Genomic DNA, 12,224 nt, shown 5'->3' on the forward strand with positions numbered 1-12,224 from the left:
TCAAATTCACCAGATATGAATCCGTTTCAAAATTTGTGGGCTGCAGTCAAAAGGATCCTACGCTCTAATTGGACAGAACAACCACCCGTTCGGACACCTGTGGAATTGTGGGACAGAGTTCTAGATGAAGGGAGAAGATGGCCAAGAATTTTGACCTGTTCCATAATTTTGTGGACTCCATGCCGCGCAAAATGAAGGCAGATGTTGACGCAGGTGGTTTGTGGACGAGATGCTAGTCCCCAACACAACCTTGTTCATATATCAACAAATTGTTTGTTTTTGTTAATTTAATTATTTATTTGTGTTTGATATGCGTCCGTTTTTAGCATGTGAAACAAGTATTTTTGTTTATACAGACCAGGTCTCACCTATTAATAGCCCACAGGTGATGAGCAGTAATATTTTTACAAGGCAGGCATAACGAAGTTTGTTAACAAATGCCATTTCACATTTAAACTAATAAATTAAGTAAAAGTTAAAATAAAAAAAAAATAACTTTACCGTACCAGGAGACGAACTCACAACCTCTGGTACGGATGTCAGACTTCTTACCACTGGGCACACACTGCTCGTAAGGTTCATTACATTATAGACGGACGACTTTCAATGAAGAGGCACCACAGCAATGCCTTGCAGTGCGTTACGTTTACACGAGTGAACCGCGCGATAGAACTTAGCATTTCTATCGACCAGGAGACGGCCCATTCTTTTTGCCGCTAAGAGTACATCCTTCTTGCCTCACTTGAATTATGACGACTTTCTCCATAAATTAATAACATTGTGATATTCCTAAACAAGCAGTAGGCTAAATTTTTGACACGTTACACCGATTTACCTCTCCTTTCAAAGAAAACCATGCTCATGATTATTATGTTGTTAAAACCCTTTATCCGTGATTTGTTATACAGGGACATCATTTTATTTTTACTTCAATTTTTATTGTACCTGAGTTTTTGAATGTACTTCACTCCCATCCCTTCTACTAAGGAAGTTCAAACTCCACACAGAACCAAGATCGCAGATAGTAAGCAGTACTGAGTTACTGAGTATAGTACGTTCCAGAAATATGTTCGCGCTTTCCAGTGACGAAAGAACTTTCAATATTGAATCATATTTTCGCACAGGTACTGTCCGTTTGCCTACTTCGCATCCCGATTTCCCCCACCTGCTTCTGCTCGCCCCTCTGTAAAAGCTGGGCTGTCTTAGCTCTTTTCTGAAAACATTAATTTCTTTTAGGAATTGGACGTTTACGTAATATTATACAGCTGTTTAATTTAACTTAAATAAAAGGGCCTCGTTAAGTAATTAATTGTCACGTGATTTCCTCCCTTTCTACAATCCTGCGGCATAACCACTTGGACGGACAGTAGATAGCATGTCTGAGTAATTTTATATTTTCGGGTCGGGCAGATGTGAAGATTGAATTCACAGTACGTAGAGTAGGTACAGAATTATTTCAACATGAGTTACTAGTACGAAGGACGAAACTGGCAATTGGAATTAGATGCAATATTCTATAGTGCGATAATATGCACAAAAGAACTGAAGCCTGTATCGAAATGAACGGCCACCATTTTCAAAATTGTGTTTAAATATTCATATTATGAATATTTTTCAAATTAACTTATTTCTCTAAATTGTACGCTAATGTGCTGTAGACAGTATACACTGCATAAAGAATACGTTCGCATGGATAACTCAGTTCGTGAGTAAAAACACTTATTCTTAATACAGTACTGTACTTTGATTAAAGAAAAACCTAATGAAAATTATCAAACTCAAAATCGCGATATTTCCTAGTTCACGTAAATGGATGAACTACTTTTCTTCCTTCCTATACCTAGTAGAGTGATTTGTGTTTTACGGCAGTATCATTGAACTCCAGTCTTGGAGGGGGGAGCAAGCGGTGTTTCCGGTTCTCTAAAGGTATAGACAGGTTAATATTAAAAATATTAGTAAAAATAAAATTATGTCCCTGTACTTACATTTGCTCAGCTTGTGGTTCGCCGCCACACCCTCCTCCAAGGGCGCGGGGGGAGCCGTCAGGTCCTCGAAGTTGATGATGTAGAGGCATATGTCATCCACCTCGCTCTTGATGGGGGCGATCACCTCACTGCACAGGAACTTGGTGCCTGAAACATCCACATCATCTCGATGAAGAGTCTCAGATGCCATACACATGTACTTGACATCATCATAACATCATTCATACATTGGATTCATTCAATATTTTTTACCTTTCCGTTTAAGGATATGTACACAAGAGTATACGAAAATTTTAATTCATAATTATGTTAATCCTCTATTATATACTAGTGGCTTGTGCAGAAAATGGTGCTAACTAAGTTCATTTGACGTTCAAATAAACATTTTTCAGATTTATTTTCAATGAAGAATACCAGATATTTTGAAAGTTATTTGCTTCCATAATAATGAAAGATACTCTCTCTCTCGAGCCAATACTGAAGAGAACCACGCATATAAATATATACACCACACCGCCATTAAATATATGAAAAAGACCCAACCCCACTTGATTAATAACTATAAAAATATTTGATTTTTAATAATATTATTTTACGTAAGTTTTATAGCTTTCAGTAACATATACTATATAGCCGCCACTCAGTAAAATATAGAAATCAAAATCTAATTTAAGTTATTCTCTACATCTACTTATATAACCCCAAAACGTTTCACTTTCATATCATCAACATAGCATTAATATATATATATATATATATATATATATATATATATATATATATATATAATGAAAAATAGTCACATCATGGCATTGACTACAACAATATTTCAATTCTAATGGTAATAATGTCATCAAACCAGCTCACGTTTTGTAGTTTTTAATATCCAATACACAGCTGTACCCAGAAAATTACACACCACAGAATCGAACCTGTAAATTATTTTTAGTAAGTTAAATTTTTAATAACCAATTTAATTTGAGCTCCAAATATGTCAGCATTCTTGTAGATTTTGGCCTTCGTGTAATATTGTTTACTATAGTGTGTGTTTTGTTTTATTCTGAAATGCAATTAGGTATTTCTCAAATCTGACGACAGATGGATTTTGGAAAATAGGAAAATTATGTTGAAAAATTGGCATTTCACTGAAAACTGCTATTTCTCTGAAAAACTTTGATTTCCAAGCTTCAAAATGAGGGGTCACTTATTACAATCAGGTCAGCCGTTTTCCCGTAAATTCCATTACCAGTTCAAATTATATATATATAGACTAGTGGCTTGTGCAGCAAATTCTGAAAACTAAGTTCATTAGATGTTCAAATAATTTTTTTTTTCAGTTTTATTTTCAATGAAGAATAGGCCTACCAGTCATTTTAAAATTTATTTGCTTCCATACTAATGAAACATATTGTACTCTCTCTGAATGGTTTTTAATGCCAAATACTTTCTTTTAACCTATCCATCTTCAGTTTTTCAGTTTAAAAGCGAAAACCCAAGTAACACTGTTAGGACGATCAGTGGATTTTTGATGTGGGAGTAAAGCAGTAGTAGCTATTTCAGGTCATTGTGGATTGTAGGCGAGACGTAAGGAAATATCAGGTTTGCCATGCTTTCGAACAACAGACATAGCACCTTAGTATAGCTGCTGTATTTTTTCCTGAACTACATTGAAATGTAGAGGGTAGAGGACCCGAAAAGATGAAATTACTCAGAAATGCTATCCACTGTCCGATCAAGTTCTTTTGTCGTAGGGTCGTAGAAAGGGGGGGGGGGATCACGTGACAGTTAATTACTTAACGAGGCCCTTTTATTTAAGTTATTTTAAACAGTTGTATAATATTACGTAGGCGTCCAATTCCTAACAGAAATTGTTTCCAGAAAAGAGCTAAGACAGCCCAGCTACTAGACTTTACAGAGGGGCGAACAGAAGCAGGTGGGGGAACCGGATGCGACGTAGACAAACGGACGACAGTACCTGTGCGAAAATATGATTCAATATTGAAAGCTCTTTCGTTACTGGAAAACGCGAACATATTTCTGGAACGTACTATACTCACTAACTCAGTACTGCATACGCGGCCTTGGTTCTGTGTGGAGGACGATTGGAAGTTTACTAGTAGAGGGGATTGGAGTGAAGTGCATTCAAAAACTCAGGTACAATAAAAATTGAAGTAAAAATAAAATGATGTCCCTGTACAAACCGATAACTTCCCTAACTTGTTAGGGAACGAAAATGCCTGCCTGGTAATCAAAGCGATATCCCAATGATAAAGTATTCGAAAACTTTTATTCGAATAAATGTTTAGAATTAATAAATGAACAAATGAATGAATATACCAATTGACGAACGTATTAATAAGCGAATTAATAAATGAAATAATTGGCAAATATGAACAATTTAACGACTGAATTAATAAATGAATGAATGAAATTAAGATGAAACAGGTCGGATAGTCTATAAGGGTGCTATGCACAGACATTTCGCTAGCCCGCGCTACGAGCGTACTACACTAGCCCCGGCTAGTACAGGATTCATATCATATCATATCGCTAACACTGGTTTATGAATACGAAAAACGTTAGTTCGCTGATCATCCACCGGAAGCCCGCGCTAAGAATGTCTATGAATATGGCCCTAAGTCTTTACGAATTAAAATTATTATCTTGTATTCTTTTTACAAAACTTTCTCTACCATCAATATTTCTGCCCTGAGATTGAAACTTTAGCACACGTCTTGGGATTCTGTGAACAGGGATTGCTCTTGAGGAACTCTAGACATCATCTTGTAAGATCCAAAATTGCTGCCGCATTAAGAAATAAGGACTGGATAGTAGAAGAAGAAATCTCCTATCTAGCTGAAAATGGGTCAATGAGACGAGTAGATATTTTAGCGTACAATGCTGACACTAAACAGGGCATTATTGTGGACTCCACGATACGTTTTGAAGTAGAATGTCATCAGTCAGCCGAGGTCCACCTTGAGAAGGAGTCGATCTATGAGCCTACAGTCAACTATTTCAAGCTGAAATATGCCTTAATTCACGTTGAGGTATTCGGTTTGCTCATAGGTGCTCGAGGGACTATACCAGCTTTTCTTCGAAGAATTTCGACGGCAGTTTGGTCTGCCAACATCTCTGAGGGATGACATTGTGATAATTGTGTTAAAAAAATCCTGCCAAATCCTAATTAATCACATGGTGCCACATTAATAGCAATTGTAATTTTTCACGCCCTTTTCTTTGTTTCCCTTCTTTAAAATTTAATATCTATGTTTACATATACTGAGTCCGTAAGGGCTACCCTTAATGGGGGGCAGTTTAATATTATTATATCTCAAAATATCATTGTCGCCTGATTTCTGTTAAGGACATTGCCATTTTTTTTAACATTCGTTTTTACTTTCACCCTCTAATGTCAAATATCATATTCACTGACGAATTTTATCGGGTACCGCTTGTGAACAATGGATGTTCAGTAACTGTTACACGCATTCATACTAATTGGAACAAAATATTCAAATCATAAAATTTACGCAGTTTCAGAGACACACAATACACGAAGTGTTGTTATAAGTTGTCATTATTTTCAAGAAATTCAACTGCGATTACAATAAATTGCTGGGATACCGTAGCTTAACATGTTCTCTATTTAATAGAGGCCAATTTCATTTCTGTGGCTACAGATTAATTGGGATAGCAAGGCATGAGTTCATGGAGAAGGAAATATAAGACTTTCATTTCATTGCGCACGTTGAAAACAATTGCCTCATTAACTTTAAAACAATCATAATAGCGTAACGCGAAATTTCGTGAATAGTTTCGTAATCCGTACTAATTAAAAGCCCTCATACTACGATTTTAGTACGTATTGTGTTCGCGATAGCAAAAGTTCATGTAGGCACTACCAATTAAACCAACTCTGAAAAACAGCACCAACAGTTGTGGAAAGCGATGTCAGAAGAAAAATGCATTGCAGTTGTGTGCTTCTGGAAGTTTTCACATGATAATCATTGTGTGAATTTCAGTTTTTACAATTGGAGGAGGAAAAATTATTATTATTATTATTATTATTATTGTTATTATTAATTGGTTATTTAACGACGCTGTATCGACTACGAGGTTATTTAGCGTCGATGAGATTGGTGATAGCGAGATGGTATTTGGCGAGATGAGGCCGAGGATTCGCCATAGATTACCTGGCATTCACCAGGTAATCCAACCAGGTAATCCAACCAGGTAATCAGCCCAAGCGGGGATCGAACCTGCGCCCGAGCGCAGCTTCAGACTGGCAGGAAAGCGTCTTAACCGACTGAGCCACGCCGGTGGCAGGAGGAAAAGTGGTTAGCTTCTAAATTCCAAATTTCAAATAATTTTTTACATTTTTTTTTGTCACGAAAGTGAAAATAAAATTTTCTGAACTTGAGCATTGTTGACAAATGAAACAAAGCCAATTTTTTTCTCTCTTGTACGGAGCCTTGCACTCAAGTCTGAGGCTTATTGTGCTTACTACTCCTATTCTGTGAATGATTGTATAGCCGAACGTCCGTGCTCTTGTACAAGTACGGCACGCTGCACCGTGAACTTAACCCGGACTATGGTATTGATGATGATGATGATGATGATGATGATGATGATGATGATATGTGAATTAATGATAGCGACATGAGTCCGAGGTCCAACGCCGAAAGTTACCCAGTAATTCTGCTTCAATTGGTTGAGGGAAAACCCCGGAAAAACCCAAACCAGGTAACTTGTCCAAATTTTACACAAACAACTATATTTGCACGTAACTAAATCATTGTACACTGCTCCGTCGATATATTCAATTCAATTCAATTCAATTTATTAAGCCATTAAACATACAAAAAAAACACACATTTGAAAATACACATATAATTGAAAACAGTAATTAGAATAAAAACAGAAAACATTTTGAAACTCTAAAATTAATGAAAACACTTCACTCTTAATGTAACTTAATATTTGTAACTAAATGTAAATAACTTTATTTATTAAAAATAATTTCGTATGAATTTGTTTTAAGAAACTCATCTACAGAGTAGAAACGATTAATTAAAAGCCAATTATAAAACCTAGCTTTGAAACTATTGGTTGGTAACTTATAATATTGACTGGGAAGCTTATTATATAATTTCATCCCCATGACAGAAAAAATTGTACTAGTTTTATGTAATCTACAGTATGGAATATTAATTTGTTCACTATTTCTAATTTCCTGACCATGTTTATTGGCTATTAAAGAGTAACTGTCTATATTTTGTCGAGTGTAAAGGACTAGGTCGTATATATATATATATATATATATATATATATATATATATATATATATATATATATATATAAATTTATGACAGTTAATATCTGTGATTGTTTGAAAAGAGGTCGACAATGTTCAAGATAGTTTGATTGACATAGAATTCTAATGGCTTTCTTATCCTAAATCAAGACACTCCCAATATTGCTACCATTTACCAAAAAAATTAAGGCATACTTAATTATTGATATATAGGAGAAAGCCAATGTCTACGTCCTTAGATATAACACGCGGAGTAAGTCCTATGCAATCGGCAAGCGTCATGGTTAAGTAAACCACAAAAATCCAGAAATATTATAGACAGCAAAAAATCGATCATGCTGTAATGGGTATTTAGGAGCTCTTAATTCATTTAAAAAAAAGTGAATGCGACAAAACGTTAATACAAATTAATTTTAATTCCTAGAATATATGCATTTATAAAATACAACAAGAAATAAATACATAAATAAATATGTAGATAAATAGGTAAGTAAATAGATTAGTAAATAAAAGTAAATAAATAAAACAAAGTAAATATATAAAGTAAATAATTACATAAATGAATAATAAATAAGTAAATAAATGAAGGACGAAAAGGAGGAAGGTAGAAAGAGAGCTATAGAAAAAGAAAGAAAAAGGAAAAAGAAAAAAAGAAAGAGTAAAGAAAGGAGGAAAGAATGAAATAATATTACATTAAACTCCCCAACAATGTCCTTAATATTTGCACCGTTTTCAAAGCATGGAATAATAAATTTACTTTGTGAGAAATACAGCGTGAGTAGCTATAAATGATTTCCCTGATTACGAAAATTATTTGTTATAAGATCTGTGTGGTTACGATACTTGGCCTCTCTCTTTCAGAGAGGAACGAAAGAGAGGAACATAGGTTAAGGGTGTTTGGGAATAAGGTGCTTAGGAAAATATTTGGTGCTAAGGAGGGATGAAGTTACAGGAGAATGAAGAAAGTTAGACAACGCAGAACTGCAGGTATTGTACTCTTGACCTGACACAATGAAGAACATTAAATTCAGACGTTTGAGATGAGTAGGGCATGAGGCACGTGGAGATGAATTTAAAAATGCATATAGAGTGTTAGTTGGAAGACCTGAAGGGAAAAGACCTTTGAGAAGGCCAAGGCGTAGAAGAGAGAATAATATTAAAATGGATTTAAGAGAGATGGGATACGATGGTAGGGACTGGATTAATTTTGTTCAGGATAGGCATCGATGGCGGGCTTATGTGAGGGCGGCAATGAACCTCCGGGTTCCTTAAAAGCCAGTAAGTAAGTAACAAAATCAGTAAGCTGCGAATACTTTGAATAAGCAGTCTCGGACAGCCGATAAAGGGGTGTTCCAGCGAATAGGGATTATAAAGAATGGACACTGAGCGAATTTTCCTGTGTTTTGTTTCTCTGTGCGCCAGCGGCTAGTTCCACTTTCAAGCGCTAGAGGTAGTGTAATCGAGCATACGCTAAGATAATAATTGAGAATAGAATTAAGGCACAGGATCCAAACATCGCCTACCTTATTGCATAATCCAGTAACGCTTTGCTTCAAATAAATTCAAGTAAACAGCTTTTCCTTATTTCTCAGTGACAAACTAGTTGTAATAATAATATTTTATATTTCAGATATCATAAATTATATTATAAAATAATATAATACATTATAAAATTAAGTATCGAATTCGTTTAATATTTGTATATAATATAATATAGGTATATGGTTTTACTTCTGGTAAGAGTTTGTTCTTACATTTTCAGCGCTATCAAATCATTACATATTTTAATTGTTGTTGGGGTCAACGTCTGAACTCTCATTATAAAGGAACTCTAGAGTCTAGACATTACAGTTAATGAAGGATTTATTATTTTATGGATTCAATTTATTTTATTTGAGTACATAATGTACCTAGATGTATTAATTGTATGTGTTATATTTCCGCTGTGTCGACTGCTAGCTGGTGTGATGTCAGCGCCAACTCTAGGGAGAAAGCAGAATTTGACGCTCTAGCTGGCTTGAAGGTCATTGAAATCTGTCCGGCTACATCAAAGGTACCGACGCGAAGTGTCCATTCTTTATAATCCCTATTCGCTGGGTGTACCTTTAGCTTGGGGGTTGTTCCGAAACCTCAATGTAAGATCTGTGTGGTTATGAAACTTGGACTCTCACTTTGAGAGAGGAACACAAGTTAAGATTGTTTGAGAATAAGATGCTTAGGAAAATATTTGGGGATAAGAGGGATGAAGTTACAGGAGAATGGAGAAAGTTACACAACACAGAACTGCACGTAATGTACTCTTCACCTGACATAATGAGGAACATTAAATCCAGACGTTTGAGATGGGCAGGGCATGTAGCATGTAGGGATGAATTTAAAAATGCATATAGTGTGTTAGTTGGAAGACCTGAGGGGAAAAGACTTTGGGCTGGCCGAGATGTATAAGGGAGGATAATATTAAAATGGATTCAAGAGAGATGGGATATGATGGTAGGGATTGGATTAATCTTGCTCAGGATAGAGACCGATGTCGGGCTTATGTGAGGGCGGCAATGAACCTCCGGGTTCTCTAAAAGCCATTTGTAAGTAAGTATTATCATTTCTAATGATCACCAACATATTTCACTTTAAGTACGGTGTTACATCTTTCAACATCCATAAACTACGACACTTTTTGGCCTTGTTGTTAGCATGGTGTAAGGCTATTATTTAATAAAGTAGAGAAAAAAGTGAAAGGTAATACATATTCACTTTTGTACGACAATAAACCACTGAATCTCTCAAGGAGAAGTGAAACGGGATCCGATAGGTTTGAAATAATTACTCAGATGATTCGTCAGGAATACAATTCGTTACTTGTATACGAGAAGCCTGCGTGTCGGGCGCTGTCGCAGAGCTCTGCCAGTAATAATAAACTTACACGTCTTGTAGTCATAGTCCAAAGCGAGATTATTTCTGGTTAATTCCTACGGCCTCCAGATGTGAACCTTTCTGACCCATCAGACTTGGAGAGTGAACAATTCTAATTCTAGGGTGCGAATATTTATATATCGCAATTCAATACTTCTATGGAATGGAGGACAAGTGAATCTCAAAGTGGGGGAAAAAATAGCCTTAACATTTGTTTCCTTGCCGTTTGCTCAGGGTAGAATCGTCTCCTGTAAATCAAATATATGAAAGGTGACTCAAAATATGCTTTTCTTCAGAATAAATACATGTTGAGGAATTTCTACCGCTTTCAGAGATCAATATCACCTTCGAAAATAATTAAACCTGGTAACTATATTAGTGTCAAGCAATGTTCAAACATGACAGGGGATACAGTAGAACCCCGATTATCCGTCATCCTATTAACTGATTGGCGGATTATCCGACTGTCTTTCTCTCACTTTATTTTATTTTTTTTTTTGCTACAGAAACGTATGAAGTTGATACTATTGTACTTTTTTTAAATTTCATTTATTTATTTTATTCCATTGATCTTACATGAGCAATGAAGCTTTAAGATTTGGAACAAGTCAAAATTTTACAATATTACAATTACAATTTTTAAAAATTTTTATAGTTTTACAATTTAGTAATTTTCTACAATTTTTACAATTTTGTGCAATTTTTTTACAATATTTTGGCGAGATGTAGTGAGATGAGGTGAGGTCCGAGGATTCGCCAAAATATTACCCGGCATTTGCCTTTTGGTTGGGGAAAACCTCGGAAAAACCCAACCAGGTAATCAAATCAAAGGTGTTGATGCCAAGGACTCGCCATAGACCTTATATTAGCATACGCATTTTGTCTACAGATTGTTTTTACAAGCATTTACACTTACACAGTTTGGTCTACTCTACGAGTTGGCGTATTGTACAACTTCCATATAAAATGTATTCCACGAGTGTCAAAAGAAAACGTGTTGTGCTAAGTATGAAACAAAATGCAACTAATTAAGTGGTTTGGAGAAAAAGAAACTGTGGGTCATCTCGCATCATAATACGAGACTGATTTAATAAAAATCAAAGATAAAGTGTATACAGTATGTAAATCTACAACATGAAACCCCTACTATTCCTATCTTTCCGATGACAGCCATTACAAGGAGTTTTCTTACCCCTTAAAACACGTCGTTAACAACCGAACTTAAATTATGAACTTCTGATTCACTACCGAGCATATTAAACATAAGACCAAGGAGAAAATGACCAAAGTTCAAGTGTTATTCACTTAATTTTACGTAAATATTTTATGGTACGGATTATCCGATTTTTTCCATTAACCGTTCAGTCAACCCCTTCGGCGTTAATGCATAGGATTTTGGGCGTTAATGCATAGGATGTAAGTAAATGGTTCTAAAAGTAAATCTATAACATTTTGTAAAACCCGAGATGAAACTAGTCTTAATTACGAATTCAGTGGTGTTGTAATTCCGCAAGAACAATGTTGTAAATACCTAGGAGTGTATTTAAACTTCAAACTTTCTTGGGGAGAGCATGTTGATAATGTTACGGGTAAAGCATGGAGGGCACTTCACTTTATTATGAGAATCTTGAGAAAGGCTAGCCCCAAATCGAGGTAAATAGCATATCTAACGTTAGTGCGGCCGTTAATGGAATACGGAAGTACATGTTGGGATCCCTATAGAATATATCAGATAAACTCCTCAGAAAGAATCCAGTATTGGGCAGCTAAATTTGTTAAAGGTAAAAGAGAAGACGGAAACGATACGATAAAAGAACTTAAATGAGAAACTTTGGAAAACAGACGTAGGAAAACTAGAATAACATCATTGTATAGAGCACATCTAGGTCAGAAAGCATGGGTAGACATAACGGCTCGGTTAGAAAAGCCAACGTACTATGGTAGGAACGATCATGATTTTAAAATCAAATGTAGGAAACAGAAAACGGATGTAGGTAAATTCTCATTTTTAA

General features: G+C 35.5%; 1 protein-coding gene across 1 annotated transcript in view; it reads right to left on the reverse strand.

Annotated features, from left to right (window-relative positions):
- LOC138712640 (voltage-gated inwardly rectifying potassium channel KCNH6-like) overlaps positions 1-12,224 on the reverse strand; it is a 352,191-nt gene that overhangs the window by 88,960 nt on the left and 251,007 nt on the right. The window contains exon 3 of the mRNA XM_069844606.1: positions 1,986-2,132. Coding sequence (XP_069700707.1) covers positions 1,986-2,132 — 147 coding nt within the window. The remainder of the gene's footprint in view (positions 1-1,985; positions 2,133-12,224) is intronic.

This window comes from Periplaneta americana, chromosome 13 (genome assembly GCF_040183065.1).
Source record: "Periplaneta americana isolate PAMFEO1 chromosome 13, P.americana_PAMFEO1_priV1, whole genome shotgun sequence".
Classification (NCBI taxonomy): domain Eukaryota; kingdom Metazoa; phylum Arthropoda; class Insecta; order Blattodea; family Blattidae; genus Periplaneta; species Periplaneta americana.